Source organism: Etheostoma cragini, chromosome 16, assembly GCF_013103735.1.
Source record: "Etheostoma cragini isolate CJK2018 chromosome 16, CSU_Ecrag_1.0, whole genome shotgun sequence".
NCBI lineage: Eukaryota > Metazoa > Chordata > Actinopteri > Perciformes > Percidae > Etheostoma > Etheostoma cragini.
This window is the reverse complement of record NC_048422.1, coordinates 16881680-16904004: the sequence shown is the minus strand read 5'-3', so window position 1 is coordinate 16904004 and position 22325 is coordinate 16881680. Positions and strand designations below refer to the sequence as shown.

The window sequence follows — 22325 nt, the reverse complement described above, 5'->3', positions numbered from 1 at the left end:
GGATCATTCATTTTATACACCCCCACTCCCAGAGGAGGTGTAGGAGGTCAAAAAGGTGGTAGATGTTTGTATCTTGGGTGTCAGGCAACATATGTTTGAACCTTTAAAAGCAAAGAGAGCTGCCGATAACGTTAGAGATGTTGTTGCAAACTGACATCTCCCACACACACACACACACCTACACACCTCTGACCCACGCTTTTGCCTCTAGTTCTAGTTAGCTTGATGGATCAATTTTCACTTCTAACAGGAAGAGGGTGGACATGCTGTTTATTTAACATGTAGCAGATAAATAGAAAAATAGACTATATCATTAGATGGGACCTTTAAAGTATTTACAAACTGATCATGGCTTGTGGTCATGGGGTTTAGGATGTCCCTTTTAATTTGTTGCTTTGTTCCTTTTTCTATTCTGCTCTAACAATATGTCAATTAATCCATCTGTGGATTAAAGTAGAGCTGCAGAGATTAATCGATTAGTTGTCAATTATTAAATTAATCAGCAACTGTTTTGATTATCGATTAATCAGTTTGAGTCCTTTTTAAAAAAAGGATGGTATCTGATTCCAGCTTCTTAAAGTGAAGATTTTCTAGTTTCTAAACTCCTCTGCCAGTAAACTGAATATCTTTGAGTTCCGAAAAAAACAAGACATTTGAGGACATCATCTTGAAATCTTGAAAAAACAGATTGACATTTTTCAAAAGCAGTGGCTTTACAGCTTTATAGCAATTTATATGGTTTAAAAATAGTAACACAATGACACAATGGTTGGTTTGTTACATGTATTGAAATAACTTCACATTTCAAGGTAATTCACCCTCATTATAAACACAATTTTAGTCACGTTTGTGTTATGTTTCTTTTTGTTTTGTTTTACCTGTTTCTTTACTTCCTGTTGACATATTTAGCACCATATTTATACGTTTCTTTGTGACATTTTTCTTTTTGATACGTGAGCAACTGTGACGTATGCCAGAAGATTTTTTTTTTTTAAGGTTATATTTTGTGGGCGTTTTGTCCTTTGTTGACAGTTGATAGACATGAAAGGGGGAGATAGATGGGGGACAGCACGCAGAAAAGTGCCCGGGCCGCTGTAGGAAGGACTCAGCCGACATGGGGCGGACGATACTACTGGGTGTGCTAGAGGCCGCCCAGGATGCCAGAGGAATTAACTATTTTATTCAATAAAATAAAAAAAAGACCTGGACAGAACTTCACCGATCTTAGTCAAAATAACAAATAAAACATGCTTTTTTCAGCTTTTAATCTATGAGCATCCTGAACTTACCTTTAACATCTCTCTGTCGGAGCACAGCAAATGATCAGCATTTAATAATTGTTCATATAACTATATTTAATTTAAATTTTTTTATACTTTTTATCCTTGTGTGGGGAGAGGAGAAGAGCCTACAGCATTAACCAAAATCATGCAACACAACAAAAGCTATTCATAAAATAGATTCCATTACCCAAAACATTGCCCGCAAGCAGAAACAGGTCTATCTGACAGATTTAGTGGATTGGATGGTCACACCCACTCCGCAGGTGGCAGGATGAAAGCAACAGAAGCATGTGGGTGTAACTGGGTGTTAGAGTTGTTGCTCTGTGTTCTGTAAGCCTTTTTCTTTATTTTATTCAAAGGAGATAGTCTTGTACACTGGACCCCAGCGTTATTTAGAATAGAAATACATTCAGAGACATAATTTAAAACCATTAGAGAAATCAGTGTTGGAGTTAATATTAAAGCTTGCTGTAGAGAAAACGTGTTTATACAAAATCTGAATTTGCACAAAATTATTAACTTTTAATTTGGCGAGAAGTTAAAAATTCTCAAAAGTCTGCGTATGTTTAGCTGCACTGCCCTTGATGAGTCTCCTCTTGCTGAAGTTTCTGAGAAGCCCCAGTAATGAACAGGGTGGTAAACCTTGCCAACGAATGTATGCTAATGACCGTTAACCACAGCATCATGTTGTTTTAAGCAGGTTCAGCATAAGAAAAATAATCTCAAAAATATTTATGATTGGAGTTTGTGTGAACTTTGATTAAAACTTCTGGTGCTAAGGCCTTGTATGCGTTCTTATACTGGGGTACTCAGTTTACAATGTACAGCTGTCATCTAAAGAAATACGTATACTTGTAAAAAATCTTAAACATTTTGAGAAATGCAACACATTCTCATATATTGTACAAAAACATATGCACAACAATGTGTATGATATGCTACAAAATTACAGCTGTTACTTTTTCATTTCCACCTTTGTCACATTTTCATTTGATACATTGTTCTAAAAAATTGATCAAAGATGCTTTGATTGAGATTTTACAAGCATTCATTTTCCATAATTCTAACACAGAAAAAAACACCTTTATACGCTAACACTGCTAAAGAATACAGTAGATATAGTCACTATTATGTAATTTTCTTTACTGGCCAAAAGACACAAAATCCCTTTCGTCTGAGTTATTAGACCACGTGGCTCTCGTATCACCTGATATGACACTTTCAGCAGCATTTACATAACTGATTACACCCTCTTATTATATTCCCATTACGCTGCATTATAGCAGCACAATGGTTCTTACGTCTTGCCATGTACGAGCTGGTACAGTAAAGCACACGCCCAAATACACTCTCTATCACTAAACCTTTCTTTGACTCTTTATTTCAACCCTGATATGTCTTTTGTTCAATACCTGATATGAACCCCTCTAGCTCCTGTTTGGCACAAGCAAAGACCCACCCACTGGTTCAACCCTGCATTATACTGAAACAACCTCTTCCCCACTCGTCTCTCTACCTTGTTTGAAATCTCAAGGCTGTCTTTCATCAGCCTCAATTTGGCTGTTTTATTACCGGTCTCAGTGATTCCTTGCTCCTGACTTGGCCTTTGCCCCTGCTCTGTAGCCTCATCTCTGGTTTCAGACCTTCAGGCCCTGTTCAGGCCAACCAGCAGCCTTTCAACCGTCCTCCCCCTCTGTCCTCCAGCCCAAGACTCAGCTCTGCCTATTCCCAGCCATAACCATACCACCCAGTCCAAGCTCGCAAGCAGGTTTTCAGGCTTGGCCCAGTGAGTGTGAGTGCGTGTCACTCCCCTCCCCTAAGCACAGGTGGACTTTGTAGGGAACGTTGCCAAATACTTTTGGTTTAGTGGGAGGGAGGGGTGTTGGCTGAGGCTGGTGGGTGTAGCAGTTTTTGTTTTGTTGTGTTTCTTAGATAACCGTTTCGTGGAACGGTACCTTTTCACTCCTCAAAATCACTGACACACCTTCAGAGCAAATTTGAGTCTCTCGTCTCGCCTGCTCTCACTTTCACAAGTTTGCCAGTGCTGAGACAGTGTTGAGTTTCCTGACAAGGACTGAGTGAATGAGAGAGGAACTGAAATCAAAACTTCACTTCTTAAAAGGTCAGTTACATCTTACTGTCTCTTTTACTTTCTTTTCTTTTGTTTTTTTCTTTTTCTTTCCTCTTCTTTGTTTGCTATACTATTTCAATCATAATGAGAGGTTCACATTTTCTGTGTTGTGGCAAAATTTCAAAGCATGCGAGAGCCATCGGCTACTTACTGAGCGCAAGAATCAGGATGGCTGACCTTTTGTAGAATCAGGTTCCCCTGTGTTCCCATTTTAAGTTGCAAATTGCTCCACGTTTCAAACCTTTTATAATAGGACAGAGTAAAAAAAGGGATGTTCAGCTATTCTCAGTGCTGTACAGAAACTTTCTTGTGTGTGTCTTGCAACAGATGTGATCGCAATGAATGCCTACCTCTTCAAATAACAGCAAGCGAAAGCTGGAACAGAATTTAAAGACATGATTTCATTATATCATGTCTTTAAAATCTGTTCCAGTGTGTTCTGTACTTTTACTTATCGCAGCAGCAGCTTGTATAACTAATTATTTATTATCTAGATCTCTAAATTATATGTGTCTTTGTTATCATCACGACTCTGTCACCAAGAAGCTACCTGAGTGGTTGTAAGATTAAATGTACGACAAAAACAAACGGGATGACATCTGTCGTCCGGGAATCTATCTTGAAATTAACTTTTATTTTCAAATGAGAAATTCAGTTAGTTCAGTTAGTAATTAATTTTATACTTCGGATTCAGCTTCTCTGTGCAAGACATGTGGGGGCAGAGGTGTGACATTCAAGATTATTTCACTCTTCCTGTCTGTGACCCCCCCGCGCCCCTCCCCACTACCAAATAGCATGAGTAAATGTTAACCTTTAGGAGTGTTATAAAAGGGTGATCACGTACCAGCTATTGCATTGTTCCATCTTCCAATCTGAGATATTATACTTGAATGGTTAGTAAAATGATCAAGCTATTTGTCAAATCTCTTTTTCCTTTCCATTTTCCTTTTAGTGAAATTGACATTGTCTTGGAGCATTAGTGGTTCATTTCAAAGAATCTGTTCACTGACTACAATTTTAAACTTTTTCAGTTCATGTAAATCATTTTAGTCCCCAGTTGTGGTCTAAAAATAGGTAAAAAATCTGATCTAAGCACAGCTTTTCAGCAAGTGGACTACAAAACAAAACTATAACAAAATTAAATGAAAACCTGCACTTTTCTTTTAAAAGGACTTGAAGTACTTCACATGTATAGAAGAGACATGCTTCCACCTTAAACCTTTATCAGCCTTTATCATTAATGAAACACAAACAAACACACACACACACACACACACACACACACACACACACACACACACACAAGCAGAACCTACAGAGCTCTCTTCCTGTCACAGTGGCGGTTAGATGGGGATAAAGTGTAGAACACTACCACACCTACTCTCGTCATACACCCTCCTGACTACAGCCCTCTGTCTGCCGCTGTCTCTCCAGGATTGAACCTGTTCCTTGCAGGTCTTTTGTTGCAGGGCTTCTCTATGTTTGTACAATCTCGCCCATAGTATGCTGTATATGACAAGCCAATATTTAATATAAAGAAAATTATCTTTTCTATCTATCTCTAAATGCATCCTATAGTGTGTGTAAATGTTTATGGACGTGCAAAAGTACTTGACTTAATACAGTACATTGACTGAATGTGTCAGGAAAATAAATGAGGACGTAGCTCAATAAATGCAAAATGGTGCAATGTGTTCATTATGAGACCGACAGAGTGAATGAGTCCACCCGCCTTCTTCCCACCTGACAGCGTGTGGGCATGCCTATGTAACAGCATTTACACAACAATACACAAACTGATTTAACCCCCCATGACACAGAGTCATCTAGTTCTCTGAAATCAGTCTCTAATGCCCTGCTGTACAGGTTAATGCAATGCACGCAAGTTTGTATGTATACAATGGCCAAGTAACTGTTTGTGTGTGCATGTGTGCGTGTCCGCCCTCCTCCGTTGGATTGATGTCCAGGTTTTGTGTGCGTGCGTGCGTGTGTGGAGTTGGGCTGGGTGAGTAAGCCGCCCCTCACAGATGAATAGAGGATGGGAGGAGGCTTGAAGAGGCTGCCGTGGGTGGGAGGCCTGAGCCCTGCCAAAAAAGCTCCTTCTGTGGGATTTGTGTACTTTTGCGATCCTCACGAAACATAGCGCCTGGCTCAAACGACAAAGCCGCCAGGGAGGCAGGCTCTCGCACTCCCAGAGGTCGGCTCAATCTCTATCTCTCTGCTTTTCAAGCTATAGTCTTTCTTTCCATTAACTATTACTCCATTTGCTCAATTCCCCCCCCCCTCTGTCCCAGCCTTTTCATCACGTATCAGTAGTTTTATTTAATGACGTGATTGATTACAATCACATACTTTACCAGGTACGTCACCTGGGGGGCGACATCCTGCCCCCAACTAACTCTTTAGCAGTTTTGAGAAACTACAGCCTGACTTTGGTAATATTAGACATTTGTATATTATTATTAATGTATCAGTTTACACTTACTTAATTGCAACACGGCAGCAGCTACGCAAACCCAATAACCTCACAAATCACTTTTCATTTAAACTATTATTTCATAAATTCCTTATAATACTATAGCACTTAATTTGGCATGCTCTTTACTTAATCACAGTGGATATCTCTTGCAGTGGTTTTTGTGTTTGTTAACTAGTGTCAAAGTCATCAGAAAAATATTTATCTGTGATAGACAACAGCTAAAATGTCAGCGGGGACCACAATTTGTATTGTGCAATGAAGCATTTTACATATACAATGTGAGTGTTTCCTGAATGTTACCTAGATAATAGAAAATAGGCCTCTGTGACCAATGGCAACCCACCCAGCCTCAGACGAGCGGCAGTAAAGACAGACATGATTCTCAGCTTTGCAATTAGGTACAATTATCACCTAGTAAATCAAGCTCTACTTTGTAGAAAAGAGCTGCGGGAGACAAAGTTGAATGTCATTCAGCATCAGGGTGTTGGATGAAGCTAAGAAGAAAAGGGAAAAAGAGAGCATGATTTCATAATGTCTAAAAGAAAGATCTGGGTTGAATAAGTGGGTCCACCCACCTGTGTGTGAGAGGCAGCGAGAGAGAAAGCGGGCCTGGATGGCGGTTTTAGAGACATGAGTGTGTGGGTTAGGCTAGCTGGCCTGCTTATGCTATCTAATCACTGGGAGAGAAAGGAGAGCAGCATGCCTTGATCCACCCACCCACCCCAGACAAACAGCAGTTAGCCTGCTAAGTACTATATGTGGTCGCCTGCAGCTCTGGGTTGTACATGGGGGAACAGAGATAAAATGTGACAGACTCTGTAGGTAACAGACATTCAGCACAATTGTGTCTCATTCAGAGCTGGGGAGAAAGAGAGATGTGTCTATGGGTCACGACTGGATGATAGTGTGTGTGTGTGTGTGTGTGTGTGTGTGTGTGTGTGTGTGTGTGTGTGTGTGTGGGGGGGGTATATGTCACTGGTGAACAAGTTGGCCACACTCCATACTCCAGCAGGTTGAGAGTTCATTCACTGATTTTTAACCCAAATTAGCCAAATTAGTTTTAACCTCACCCTGAAAATAAGTATTATATTAGTAAGTAATATAAACCAGTTGGGTAGAAAAAGGATACATGTACAGTAGGTAAACATGTTCTTTGTCTAAGATTATTAGCAGCCTTGTTAACATGAATTATGTTACTGTTGTGTTGATTTCATGGCTTCTCTTTTGTCATTTGGTACAGATAGAGATTAGTTACCTGTGTGATACCCGAGTGGGTGGGATAACATTGGGTGTGAGTCCAAAAATAGTTGACCTACGCATCACACTTGTGTATTTGTGAGGATGCATGTGGTTGAATGTGGTCCGCCACCCTGTGTGTGTGTGTGTGTGTGTGTGTGTGTGTGTGTGTGTGTGTGTGTGTGTGTGTGTGTGTCATGACAGGCATCTGTCTCTCCTGCCCTGCAGCCTGACTGCTTTTAATTAGGAGGTGCCAGAGTGCCCGAGGGCTCTCCTGCTGATACACACACATACACATGCATGCACACACACACAAACATGCATACACACACACACACTACCTTAGGGCAGACAGAGGCTGTCCCGCCAAGGCTGGCCTCCTTCTCGTTATCACCATAAGGAGTTATCCTCATTCACCCCATGACCCACCCAACACACAGACACGCACACACAAATATTCACACCACGCAAATCAAAGGAACACAACACAATACTGAGAGTCACTCAGAAGTAGCAACGTAGAAGTGGTGGTTGGTAGGTTTAAGTCCTTTTAAAGTACATTTAGTTTGCAGTTTTGTATTCAGAATACATTTCAACGTAATAAACGTGGCCTTAAACATAAAGAATAATCATATTTGTCTTCAACAAACATCGCCACAGACCTTCAAGATATCCTCACACTTGGCAATGTTATGGCCACCTGTGAAACACTGTAACTGACTTTTTCAGTACTCGATGCTCTAAATATGCATATTGTGTACTTTTCCTCCCTTCTGGCAAAGCTTCCAATAATAATTAGGATGTTTGAAAAACAGAGAAAACAGTAGACGGTTAAAGCACAAACTGAAAGGTCAGCAGAAAGGAAACGCCCTCACCTCACTCATCCGAATGGCATGCTCCAAGGTGAGTTCTAATGACCTGACAGATAGGTGTGTGTCTTTGTGATTGAGAGAGGCAGAGTGTACAGTAGGTTGCACACAAGCCTGCCTCCCTCTCTTTGTGTTTAAGCAACATTGCGTCTGTGTGTCTGTCTCCGTCCTTGGACTGGAGACAGGGGGTGTAGACCTGGGAGGCTGTTGCGATGCTCTATCTCTAGACTGTGTGGGGATGATTGCCTCCCTTTCCTGCTTCTCTCCCACACCAGGCCACAGCTGGCTTTTTTACATCAGGGTAAAGGGCATAATTTGGGCTGGTTATGTTTGTCTCTACAGTTATTAATCCAGGAAAGGTCTGGTATGTAATTCCCAGAACTCTTTTTTTTTAACGTTATTTTACTATGTGCACGTTGCTACATAACTTGAAACCTGTTGTGAACTTCTCTCTCTAGTTTCTATTTTCATTACTGACACAACTACTTCCACTGCTACAGAAGTGTACAAATGAGTGCAGGAATATGAAAGCCTTCGAAAAGAGACTGTGTCAAAATGTATGCAGTTACCCCAACAATTCCTTCAAATTAAACCACCAAATACGTCATTTGTCCATGTTGTAAAATACATCATGTTTATAAAGTGTTATGGTTAAGCTTTGGTTAGGTTTAGGCACTAAAACTTTAGGAAAAGATCATGTTAAAACGATTACTTTGGCACAAAGGCACAGTGCAGCGCAGGTAGGCTAAACGTCATCATTGCTTCTGGCTTTGGTTGCGCTTTGAAAGGTCAGCAGCAACAAGGTAAAGTTAAAAATCATTTGAACTTTGAGCGCAGCGCAATTCTGGGTGGTGCACTACGCCAAGGGTAGAGCTTCCACCATGTTGTCTCCACCACTCTCCCCATAGGAAAACAATGGCACAGTCAGTGTACAGCAGTTTTATCGCAGATCGTGTGTAACTTTGAGATTAAGTGGCATTCATTGTCATGGTTAGTGTCGGTTAAAAACGAGAAATCAATAGCTAAGGAAATATCTACCAAATTAAAATGTATGTTTTATTGACCTATCCCTCAACCACTGACCTCCCTGTGCGTAGATTTTGGCGCTTTATAAGCAAGTCACCGGACTTCCTTTTCTCCTGACAGACAAGACTCAATATTACTCCGGCCACTAGAGTGCTTTGTCACTTGAGCGTATGGTGTAGCCTGTAGTGTGTATTCTCTGTACCCGAATCATAACATTTGATGCCTGAACTCCTTGGTGGATTTGCCTGCCCAGAGACTGCTGATCAAATTTAGCTATTGAGCTCATTCTGGGACAGTCAATGACTGTCCATTGCTCCTCTTAAATAAATAAAAAAACACATCTTGTTTTGGAGTGGTTCCTGAAACTAAACAACTGATGCATTTTGGCAGGAAAGTTTCCGATAGCCCCAAATTTAAACAGTTATAGCCTCCCCCTTATAGAGTAGGTAGTTAAGTGAAAACATTTTTCTAATAATATTAACAGAATTAAAAGATCAGCATTCAGGGATACTAGGTCTCATAACCATCAAGGAACTGAATTCATAATATCACAAGCCTGTGAGTGCGTCCTTTTGTTTGCTTTATGGTATGTGTCTGTATTGCTGCTACAGTTCAGTTTGAGATATTCTAATTAGTTCTTTTCTGAGGGAAATCTTACTGTTCTGTTTGTTATATTGCACAGCGTCAAAGTCTCCATGATATCAACTTTTTGTAATGACGCTTCACACCCCATACCCCCTCCAATGTGTCAATCTGGTGTCCTGGAACGTGTATCCTGCTGGGCGAAGCAGGTGGCAGTAAACAGGTACGTTGAGATGCCAGACAGACAGACAAAACAGATGACTCTTACTGAGCCCCTTGAGTCTTCGTGTTTTGTGACTGTTGGCACTCAGACTGAGCGACAAGACACACCATGTCTTGATGTAGCCTAAGACTCACAACAGACAATATTTTGCCTGCTGATTTTATACTACAGAATGATAAAACACTGAAGAACCGACATCATTTTTCTTGCTCCTTAGATAATAATGTAATGGATTTCATGGTTGTGTTACAATATCTACAACTGTTGCAAGCCTAATAATCATTTAAAATCTGCCCTATTAGCCATTAGGCAGGCTGTACTGTGTGTGCATTGCAGTTGGGCTGAATCACTTATGAATCTACACCTCAAAATGAGCTGCATAGCGAATCAGTGTCTTTTACACATTGCATGTCTGTACCATTACCACTGATTTGTGCCTATCATGGCATTTGCAGTTTGCAGTACAAGAACCTGCAGGTTTTAGAGTTAGTAACAAAGTAATGCACACAGGTACCACTTACAGTTTGCTGCTATGACGGCAACGGCGTGTTTAGAATAGATGGCCAATCTTATAAGATGGCAAATGTTTTTCTTGCCGTCTGGCTGGCCTGTTAGCAGTTAGTGGCTAACCCTGTTTATATATACTAGATGCCAATGTGAGCTGGCCTCGGCTCTCACCCTGTACAAAACAGTGTAAACCACCAGGGCATGAACTGTGGTTTGCTTTAGTCCATGTTTTCCCCAAGGGGAAGTGGGCATAGCAGTCTGATGTACACTCTGATGTCTACTTGTTTGTAGAGGTTAACTCAACACAATCTGACTGCTTTCACAGTCATTATGATTTATAGATGGTTAGAAATATTTGGTAGATTTTAAGGTCTCTTAACCACGACGATAACAATGGATGACTTCATATTTTACCTATTTGAATAACAAAAACTTAGTTTTTAGTAGTGTCAAACAAAACATCATCTTTAAGTGTAAATGATATATAACTCAGAAGTTAAAACTTTCCTATTATTCCTTAATTTAAATTAAGTATTAAGTAGGCGTGGTTTATTAATGCCACACAGGAAAGCCCAAAGGCTGTTTCAGATACTGTAAATGTGTTATGTCATTACATTTGGCCTGTCTGTGAAAGCAAATGAAACACTCTCTCTTTCCGTTTTTTTTCACACACACACACACACACACACACACACACACACACACACACACACACACACACACACACACACACACACACTTGATACACAACCTGAGGAAGCAGTTTTTTAAGCCATGCTCTGTACCATTAGGTTTTGTTGCCACCAACTTGTTACAGCAAACTCTCTCCAAATTTTCTTGACGTTCAATATCTCCTCAAACACCTTCTAAACAAGCTTCCTCTTCTACACTGAAGTCTATACAGAATGGCTTATTTCTACACCTTTCTGCATTAACTTCCTCCTACTCCAGATAGAGGTAGTGGTGTGCTCACCAACTGTTACCCTACTTTGGCGGCTTTCTGACTCAAAACAGAGCTAACGTTGTCATTCTGTACTCTTCAACCTGGTTTTTAAAACTTAGGTTAAAAAAGAAAGAAAGAGAGAAAGACAGAAAGAAAGAAAGAAAAAACGTTTCGACAAAAAGGAAATTAAGTCTGCACACAGTGAGTCGCTTGTGGTATTGTTCAGCATTTGTGGTTCAATTCTGTCTCAGATATCGTCAGCTTTTAAGTAATATTTCCTTTCAAATTACCACCACTGACTGAATCAGCCAGTTTTATAGAGTTCTGAATACAGGGTTAGCACACCCTGTACTCATTAATTAGTCTGTTGTGACTGAGTGTTTATGGGGGCTACACTTGCCCAGCGTGCACCTCTTTGCCTATCTTTTACCCTACATTGTCTGATCACATGCACAGACGTCTCAAAGAGCTTTTTCAATGTTAGTTTTGATAACAGCATTTACTTTTGGGTGCAACTGTATTTAAGAGGAAAGAGGCTCCATTTTAAACAGGTGCAAAACTGAAACTAACTAGCTTTAAGTTGCAGTTCTTTTTCTGCTTCTGTGTGACTACTTTTAAGTCATGTATATCTCTTCATCTCAGCTTGAGACTAACCAACAGAGGTGCACAAAATAGTTTTTTTTTTTACTTTTCTCTCTCATTCTCCTTTACTTTTTTTACCCTGCCTTAGTCTCCCTAAACAACCCCTTCAAGTTTCTCTGCCCCAGTCCCTTTATACCAAAAATCCACTCTAACACAACTAAAAATTCATTTTGTCTGACCTAAATCAGAGGGTGTCTGCGCCATGGGCTTATTACACAGTGCGCTTAAACTTGTGTTGTGGAGGAGGATGGGGTATTATTATCTTCCAGCTACCCACCCTGCTATAAAAACTAGTGGTGCGACATCTCCTCAGCGCAGTGCTGCTGCCCTCCCTCCCTTCCTCTCACTCTCTCGCTCGTCCTATGAGCCACACACAACAGTGAGCCTGACTCTTAACTCCACACTCTGCTACACAGACAGACCCAAGAATCACACTCTGCTCTCCTCTGTTGCGCTGCTTTTGCTCCTCTCCATTGGATATTCCTCCTTGGGTGTTTTTTGTTTTTTGTTTAAATGTATTTTTGTGAATGGGCATCCGTGGCCGGTGTGAGGAGCTTGTGAATGGACTGATTTCCTGACTGGCTGACTGATTGACAGACTGGCAAAGAGAGAGGCAGCTGCGTTTCAATTAAAAAGGGCAATGCTGAGAGGTCAAGTGAGGAGCAAGAGAGCCTCTTAGTAGTCTGGAAATACATGTGACACGTGAGGGGAATCAAGAAACTGAAGGCACGGTAGGTGATGGGTGCTGAGCGCTGTGGAATGCTGGGGAACGTATCAAGACATGTGTGAATTTATGTGAAAGCCAGAGTTTTAGAGTATGCATATGGGTGTGTTTCTGTGTGTATATGTCTATAATAATTTTTCACATAGTTTTAGAGTGTGGGAACAAGCTTGCACTTGTGCGTTATATTACACTAAGCACACGTGCAATGCTTTGTGTTCTTTTTTGTGTTTAGTAGTATTTGTATGAGTGTTGTAGCCTACTAGCTGTAGATCATAAAAGGGTCTTATAAGGTGCAAACAGGTCAATAAAGTTGCGTAACGACTCATGTAATTATTTATTGCTCTAGTGTAAATATTGGGCTGTAGAATTCTGGAAATAGTATGAGCATTTATAGCTTCACAGCACGTCTTGGAAATGTCAAACATAGTAGTTAAAGTGGGCTTAAGTATGTGTTTTGTCACCAACAGTAATTATACATTGCACTTTTAGATATTCCATATCTATACGACATTCTCCTTCAAATCCAAAATAAATACTCAGGTAATTCATAAAGATAAATGGGATGTTTGTGAGTTTGGACAAAATAAAAACATGTTTTGGAATTGAGGCTGAGCTGTAAATTACTGTTTACAACAGGCTTTTTGTCAGCCAGCTTATAGACCTATTACCTCATGTAGTTACAAAATTCCATGACCAGTATTACCATTAAAATTGTTTACTAGTAATTGTTTGTCAATCACGTATAAAGATTAGTTTGTACTCAATGAATTCTAAACTTACAAAATTAAAACAATTGTTAAACATGCAGGAGAAATGGGAGGTGGGAAACAAAATACAGAAAATTAGCTGCATTTACAAATGTAAAATAAGGGTAGACTTTATGCTGTATAGCTCTGTAAAGTATTGTTACTTTATCAGATACTAGAACATTTAAGTTACTTTAAAAGAGTACCTGTAGTTAAGCACCTACTCAATAGGCTCACAAACTGTGACAAGAAATTCCTTGAAGATCAATGTCATACTAATAACAGGTTTGCTTAATCACACATTGTAACTCTGATTATGTCTCATTACCTGCAGTCAGTTTTCAACCTGCACCTGCCAGTGTGTAAAGGTTTTTGACTTTTAACTCTTCAACATGGTAATTCATGGAGCCATTTTAAAATATCATAAAAATACAACTGAATTCATTTTTAATCAAGGCTTAATTATAAAATTGCAATAATACTGTATTAATCTTTCAAAAAAATATATTTGTTTATATTGTACCAATCTCAAATAGAACTTTTTCTGTTCATTTGGGCAACTATACTCGGACCAAACAGAGAAACATAAGTAGAATAAATAAGGAATCTGTCCGTTGGATGGAAAATAGTCTAGAAGCAACATTTTTAATCACTGAGCGGATAATCAGCAGTGAACCATAAACTTTTGTTTACTTTGAGGGTGAGAGTGAGATAATGGCGTGTAGCTGCAGGCCCCCCTGAAGACTGGAGAGATCGGGCTCTTTAAGGAGCCGCGCGAGTTAAATTGGCCTCCAGAACTCTTAAGACCAGACCCAGTGTTTTCTTCAAATATTTATCAAACTTATCATAAATATAAGTATTAATTAAAAGCATACATTATTTATTATATTCTGAGGCAATTGTAGTAAACCATTTCATAGGTACACCTGATAAAACATTTCAACAAGAATCCCTGTTAAAGTGAGGTTAATGGTGCTAGATTTTTACAAACTCGCAGGCCGATTGTCTACCAAAATGATAATTAATACCATTGTTTTATAACAGTGTAAATGTGGAATAAATGTGCACCAACTCTGTGTAAACTTCGCACACATAAGTTTCAAGCGACCCTGAACTGTTAAGCAAAACTTGGACAGTTAAATGCTCAAATTTGGCCTTGACATTTCATCATTACAGTAAAGATAAAAACACTGCCTATTTTGTGTAACTGGCATTATATATGGTTCACCTGCTCAAGTTGACAGCAATTAACATTAAAAACTCCCCGTTTGCAGCCTATAGGCTCCAGACAATAGTCATTTAAAACTCCAACCAAGAAAGTGTCTCCTGGAGAAACAGTGTTTTACTGGTGATAATGGACTAGCTTACACAGTAGGTCAAATGAATGTCTACTCCTAATAAGGGGGTGAATTTTGGCTGTCAATACTATAAATTATTGTCCGTGCAATTGTCCATCTGTGACAGTTGTTTAGCAGGTGTTTGGTATGGGCAGTTGGTGACAGGGGTAAACTTTGGCTGCTGGTGATTTAGCATGTGGGTCAAGTGAATGCACTGGCCTGACAGGGATAAACTAGGCTTTGGGTATTGTAGCTTACAGGCCAAATGAGTGTCTGCCTGTGACAAGGGTTGAGATGGACATTAGCTGCTGATTTGTGGCCTGAGCGGTCAGGGCTGGGGACAAGTTAGCCACTCTACTCGGGGCATAATGATGATACAGCTGCAACAGAGACAGAGAGAGGAAGAGGAGAGGAGGAAGAGGAGACTGATTAGGTGGTGGAAGAGGTGGTGGTGGGGGTCAGAGCCCAGAAAGCAGATTAAGTTCCTGGGAGAAAAATGACACTGAATGAAGGTGACACATAATTTGGGGTGGGAGTGCTGATTTGAAAGTGTTAGTGACTAAGTGAGGCATGAGAGGAGACGTGGCCAGTACAGGCAGCTGAAAGAGAGACGGACAGAACGGGAAGACTGTCTATTAGAGGTCAGCTTAATAATTTAGCTGATTCTGATCCCGGTATAAATAGTTTTTACACATGGATCTGAAGTTTTTTTTTATAAGTAAATTAATTCAGTGATGCTGAATTAGTGTGATAAACAGAAATGGGTGCTATAGCTTATGATTGCAACAAAATATGCTTTTTCATACTTATTTATTGAAAAATGGTGTCACCTAATAACGGCAGATTGTTTTAGGATGACAATCATTTACTTTCAGTTTTATCAATAAAGAAAAAAGTCCTTCCATGACTTTACTGGAACAGTAAGATGGATAAAGAGTCAAATGACTTCAACAGTAATTATCAGAGCCCTTTCACAAGGCATCCCCACCCTGGCTGCTCTGATGGGTGGAGGGGGTCAGGGGTGGGGTGTGAAGGGTTAAGACTGGTTGGCTGATGAAATGTCGCTCCAGGACCTTGTGGTGGGAAAGCGGTGCCCTCCTCCCCTCCCTGTCTATGTGGCACATCCTCCTTAGATCCTCTCCACATTGTAATTAGGGGCTGGCCGCTAAGAGCTAGCGTTAGCTCGTGGCAGGCAAACAGTGGGACCAGAGGGGAGTGGTGCTCGCTGGGGCACAAGGCGAACAAACAGCAACAGCAGCACGTGTTTCATAATTCCAGGAGTGGGTGGGATGGATGGAGAGTAAACGAATGACAGTGGGTACACCAAGCCCTCCCAGTCAGACTATTTTTCTCTCCCTTTTATCCACTCTGTGTTGTTCCAAGATCTGCACTATTGTTTGCCTTGGCAGGCTGTTACAGGGAGGGGCCCCTCCGCTGGTGTTTGTGCAACCTGTTAGGCAACTTTTAGGGCCATCTGATCGCTCCCTTGCTCTATCACTGGAGATTCTCTCACCTTCTACCCAGGATATTACTTTTTTATGAATGTTTTAGACATGAAATGAAACATAATAGAAAAAGGATATTATTCTGTCTTTGTAGAGGCAACATTTTTCCGCACAAAACAATCAGTGAAAGAAGTTATAATGCGGTTACCTACTTTATAATGTTAATAATGTGTTACCTGAGTTTATAATACAGGATTTACATTACATTGTAGGGTTTGTATAAAATTCAATACAGATCTAATCCCTTTTTCCATGAATTATTTCTTTTTTTCTAATACAATTTCATCAGCAACTTTCTCTGTGGCTCTTTTGTTCCAGTGTTCCCATCAGGGTAGTTTGAGTTCTGTGTAGTAGGTCTGTGGGCCTATATCCTGTACCACCACCCCCTCTATAGACATTTTAATTATGACCACACTGTATCAATGGCGTGAACATAGCAACTGTTACCTAGCAACAAGATCGACAAGAATAAACTACATGTAAGGTTGGTGTCCAAGTTGTATACCTGCAGGTGAACTAAAGGATTTTCTGAAATTGTTTTTTTCTCCTCTGGAGAATAGCAAGACACTCAGTGCGTGTGTGTGTGTGCGTGTGTGTGTGTGTGTGCGCGTGTGTGTGTGTGTGTGTGGGTGTGTGTGTGTGTGTGTGTGTGTGTTTAGGTCTGTGTGGCTTTAGCCCTGGCCCATTTAGAGCCAGTCAACAATGCAGCTGTGGTGAGCGGGCCCGCTTCAAAGTATTTATCTACACATGCCTCCAGTGACCACCAAGTGTGGACGGCTAAGTTTAAGCTCTATTCATAGATGTGAATGAATGAGCACCCTGCCAAAGGAAGTTTTATCACTGTATATAACTGTAAACAACAGCACAGTGAATCAACAGGTAGGAACTCAGGCAGCTGTGGAATGAATGTTTCAAGAAAAGTGAACAGAGATTTGTGTGTGAAAAAATATCAAGCTCTTAAGTCCCCGTGCTGTAAATTAAATGAGTGCAGAGAGGATAGACTGCATACGTAAGCATTTTGACAGGATACAGTATCTAGAGTACAATCTGACCTCTTTTGTTGTTCTCTTCATTTCTTCACCACATCCCAATCACACCTCGTTTTGTTCAAATGAAGGTATCAGCTCGCTCCGTGCTTACATCTGGTAGAGACAGACAAGAGGGACAGACGTTATCACAGAAATTCTTACGCACTTATCACCAAGTGTCAAACAGAACAAGGAAAATATTATTTCAAGAAAAGCCAACTCTGTTTGAAGTCTATCAAAATGATGGGTTTCCCAAACTCACACATTCGCAACAATATTTTACAAGAATTTGTGATGGCACATTTAAGGCAAATATTAGCTGATATGATGTTAGCTCAAAAAGGGACATGCTGTATTTACCACTTGTTTCTTTTGGTACACAGATGACACACAAACTAGCATGCCTTCAGTATATTTTATTAGCGCGAGACTCACTAATCATTAACAATGTTGGCTTCGGTTAACAGCCTCTATCTACTCATATTAACGCATTTTGAAAATACTCCATCTAGTGAATGCTGCTTGTCATCAGTGACACCGAGTTCTGGATCACATATCACTCCTAATGCACTCTTTAGCTCAAGGTTTTAGATTAATGAACAGGTTTGTTATTTCCTTTAACGCACACCCCCCCTCACCTTTCAGTTGGCACTTCCTCCTAAGTAGCATCCCTATTGCAAAATCAAGTGCAGCTTTATCTCTTTATTTATGATGCTGGTTCTTCGTTTACTGAGTCAGTGAAAAAACCAACTATGTGGATTTGATTTGTGAAAATTACTGAGCCCAGCTATCATCCGATAGCAACAGGAAATCAAAGAGAACACGTTGAAACAAATCACTTTACAACATTCTGCAGGTGTTTCAGGTTTCTCAAAGACTCCTCAGTCCATGTGACAAACAAACAACTCAATCAGCTACACAATAAGAACTTGTGTTTCTTAAACTTCTTTGCCAAGTTGTTTCGGAATCCAAACCAAAATGGTACCTTTTGACAAATCTCCTTGTTAATTAGTTAGGCTTTATTTATTCAGGAAATCTCAGACAGACAAATTGTACAACATGGACATTCTTGTCAAATGTTTGTGTGTGTGAACAAAATTGCTTTTTTTTGGATTAGGAAATAGTGTTGCAACTGTGGAAATGTGTTAAAAATATTTGTTATTGTGTGACAGACTGAATACTCTTATCCTGACAGACTAAAGATTTTCAACATACCTTCAAAACTGTTGCAAGTGTTTATGACATCACATAAGAGGCACAACACTAAAGACAAGGCTATTAGTAAAACAATACAAGTGAGGATTAATGGAGTCTTTGAGAAGAAAATGGGCCCAGAGAATGATGTATTTTTCAGTTTGACCTTATTTCCCAGTTGACCGTTATTTCCTTTTATCTAGATAAGCAACAGAGTCAGAGAGAGGAGCATGGTTCATCACAGAGAAGAGGACCTGATCGGGATCCCCTTCCCAAATCACAGCAGTGATGTCCTCTGCAGCCTCAATGAGCAGCGTCGTGAAGGGCTGCTCTGCGATGTCATCCTCATTGTTCGGGACCAGGAGTACCGCACCCACCGCTCCGTTCTGGCCGCCTGCAGCCAGTACTTCAAGAAACTCTTCACAGTGGCCAACGCTGACGGTGGGGATCACCATCACACGGCGGCCGTGTACGAAATTGACTTTGTGGCTCCGGACTCTCTCACCGCCATCCTGGAGTTTGCCTACACCTCCACTCTGACTGTCACGGCGTCCAATGTTAAAGAGATCCTAAACGCAGCTCAGATGTTGGAGATTCCCTGCATCATAAACGTTTGCCTGGAGATCATGGACAGCGGGGGTGGAGGCGGCGGCGGGAGAGCGGAGGAGGGAGAAGAGGAAGAGGAGGATGCGGAGGAAGATGAGGAGGAGGAAGAAGAGGAGGAGGAAGAGGAGGAGGAGGGGTCAAGGAAGGACGAGCAGGAGGATGAGGAGGACAATGTCAGCGAGAGGTCCCTGCAGTCTTCGGAGAGCAGGGGGGGGCAGACGCCTCCGGGGACAGAGGACTTGCCTCCTCCCAGCACCTCCACATACCACCAGCAGTTTGACCTGCACAGAGAGTCCTCGCAGTCACAGTCTCCAGACACCGTGCGAGGAAAACAGGTATTTCACTGGTTATTTTCTTATTTCTATTACTGATATTGTATTGTCAAGGCAAAAGAAAATCTGACTTTAAAGTTCAAAAAGGCTGATGAAAAATATTCATGTGTCTTGTCTTGCAGGAGAGTATGGAGAGTCGGGCTTTGAAGGATTTCTCTATCGAGTCTCTCCTGCAGGAGGGTCTCTACCCCCGTATGTCAACACTGGACAGGAGAGCCAACTTCTCCCCTCTCCTCCCAGGCTTCTACCCCTCTATGTGGGCCGCCGAGTTCCCGGCCTTCCCCAAGCAGCTCCTGGACCCCAGCCACCACCAGCATCCCCACACAGGAGCCTCACAGCAAAGCAGGCTCCCCCATGCCTTCCCCAAATCTGCACCGCTCGAGGCCTCAAGGCCCCTCGACCTAGCTGTGAAAAGAGAAATCATAAAGGAGGAGATGAAAGAGGAAATCCCACTGAGTCATCTCCACGGTAACTTCCTGAAAGAGTTTGTCAGCTCGGGCCTAGGCAGCGGCATGAACGCTGGGTCAGTGCCGTCCGAAGGTCACGCTCTGGGCCAGTTAAAGGATGAAGCCGACTTCCGGTCGTACCTTAGCTTCCTGAGTTCCGCATCCCACCTGGGGGCGCTGTTCCCTCCCTGGCAGCTGGAAGAGGAGAGGAAGATGAAGCCCAAAGCGTCGCAGCAGTGTCCAATCTGCAACAAAGTCATCCAAGGAGCTGGGAAACTGCCACGACACATGAGGACACATACCGGGGAGAAACCGTACATGTGCACTATCTGTGAAGTACGATTCACCAGGTATGTGAAGCAGCATCATTACTTCACTAAAAGTGTTAAAAAGCCTCATAGGAATCAACTTGAGATCTTCCTGTTTCAGTGCGTTTTGACTTCAAAGCATGAAGTAATGTAAAACTGCAGGGTTAACAGAAAAGTACCCCATAATCTTTTGACTGTGGTTAATATTTTTTCACCAAATCTCAATATCAAAGAGCTTAAAGTGGAAAGCCCCCTCCACTGGTTTCTTTGCATTCGTGATATGTCACTCACCAACATCCTCTTTCTTTGGCATATTTTCCACCTGTATTAAAGAGCAGAGCTGAATCATCTTTACTGACTCTTAAACTCACTTGTACTAAACAAGATCTGAAAGGGTAAAGAAATGCAAACTTGTATCGACCTTTCCACCCAAAAAACAGTGTATGAAAACGTGGTTTTGTTCTTTCCTCAGACAAGACAAACTCAAGATCCACATGAGGAAGCACACTGGTGAGCGCCCCTACATCTGCCTCCACTGCAACTCCAAGTTTGTCCACAACTACGACCTAAAGAACCACCTGCGTATCCACACGGGCGTCCGTCCGTACCAATGTGAGCACTGCTACAAAAGTTTCACACGGTCTGACCACCTACATCGACACATCAAGAGGCAGAGCTGCCGCATCTCCCGCCCCCGACGAGGAAGAAGGCCAGCTGCTTGGCGGTCCACATCCACCAACAACTTCCTGTGCCCCCCCGCTGCTGCCACCAACCGGTTTGAGGAGAACGGGTTAAGCCCTGCATACCAAGGAGTCAAGAGTCACGGACTTGGGGGAATGCTTGGCAACAGGGGTGTGGGATTTAAGAGCGGGGATGGCGCAGGCAGGGAGATCAGGGAGGAACGGCGAGCAGAGGGGAAGCATGTCGTAGAGGAGGAGAAGGCAGGAGCAGGGAGGCAGAGGGGAGTGTTTGCCTTCGCCCTGGCTGGAGAAGAAGTGCTTACCCACTCTCCATTTTACGCTGCAACCTCTGAACCCTGGACCATGAGATTGGAGCGTGCTCCACCCATCCCTGAGCCGGCCCAATGAACTGTGGTCTGTAGAAGAAAAAAAAGACAAGAAAGAAAGTCTCTTTAATCTCTGTCTGTTCTGCTTCAGGAAGCTAAAGCACCTTTTTAAGAAGTGAAAGTGAGATTTTTTTGAGACTTTTGAAGCCTGCTGGCTTGTTTTTTTCTCTTTTGGAAAACGCAGCCTAATTAAATAATTTCACAGATGTCATGTTGAATAATTGTTTACAAATATTTTGATAGCATTTAAGAGGAGACGAACAGTTCGGCACTGCTAAGGAAAACATATCGGAAGGCTGTTCTATATATTATTTGCATTATTCATCTATAGGGTTGTCTAAAAAACTATTAAATTCAAAGACTACATAATTCAATGTCCTCTGAATTGAAGCAAGATGAGATGAGGCTTTTATGAAAAGTATAATGCAAGAACATATATATCTATAAATCAGAGCAGGACGTATTGCAGTTGGTAAAATGTTGAATTAGTGACTATAATGAATGTAAAACAAATAAAATGTACGAAGTAATCAAAAACGTATTGTAGAAAACGGTTATTATAACATTTCAGTGGAGTAGACATTAAACAATTTAACAAAATGCATAAATGACCTTCATCCAAACAAATTACAGTGAGTTTTATTTTGGATGGTTGTGTTTAAGTGTTAAAAAAAGGACCAGTGCTTTAAAAAACCACACTAAAAATGGTTTATCCCAGGAGGGCGTTGTCTGGCACATGTCCTGGACGTATGTTTGATCCTAACTTAGTTATTTAATGGTATTCCAAAACAAGGGGAACCCACTTGAAGTCTTATGAATCGGGACATTTGATAATGTGTTGTTATCCTTTCACTGCCTTGTTCTGATTTAAGATCCTCGTCTGCACTATTGTACATAGACAAAAAAACGTTTTGGCCATGGTGGTGTTAATTACGGTTGCGTTGCTGATGATGAAAACTATATATATATATATTGATCTTTAAAAAATGGCATCCATCCAAAGATGTGTACTTTGATATGTCACAGACTTGAATACAACTTTGTTTTAATGTTTATTGTGTCTTCACATGATGTACATTTCTAAGTAATCTAACTGCCGCTTTAGCTACAGT

The 22325-nt window shown here is 41.2% G+C and overlaps 1 protein-coding gene across 2 annotated transcripts; it reads left to right on the top strand.

Annotated features, from left to right (window-relative positions):
- Positions 1-3217: 3217 nt before the first annotated feature.
- LOC117959812 (zinc finger and BTB domain-containing protein 7C) lies at positions 3218-21322 on the top strand. 2 transcript variants are annotated; one of them, XM_034897111.1, is made up of 4 exons: positions 3218-3405; positions 18659-19396; positions 19516-20189; positions 20620-21322. In XM_034897111.1, exons 2-4 carry the CDS (start codon positions 18686-18688, stop codon positions 21233-21235), a joined length of 2001 nt encoding a protein of 666 aa, XP_034753002.1. In that variant the 5' UTR covers positions 3218-3405; positions 18659-18685; the 3' UTR covers positions 21236-21322. The 2 variants fall into 2 exon arrangements, with proteins under 2 accessions (XP_034753002.1, XP_034753001.1); XM_034897110.1 differs by lacking the exon at positions 3218-3405 and adding an exon at positions 12266-12652.
- Positions 21323-22325: the final 1003 nt, after the last annotated feature.

What these genes read in the sequence shown, in the direction of transcription:
- LOC117959812 (XM_034897111.1), top strand. Translation starts at nt 18,686, where the DNA reads ATGGTTCATCACAGAGAAGAGGACCTGATCGGGATCCCCTTCCCAAAT. An exon ending in ACACCGTGCGAGGAAAACAG is followed by an intron (nt 19,397 to 19,515) that starts GTATTTCACTGG and finishes CTTGTCTTGCAG; the next exon opens with GAGAGTATGGAGAGTCGGGC. An exon ending in TGTGAAGTACGATTCACCAG is followed by an intron (nt 20,190 to 20,619) that starts GTATGTGAAGCA and finishes TTCTTTCCTCAG; the next exon opens with ACAAGACAAACTCAAGATCC.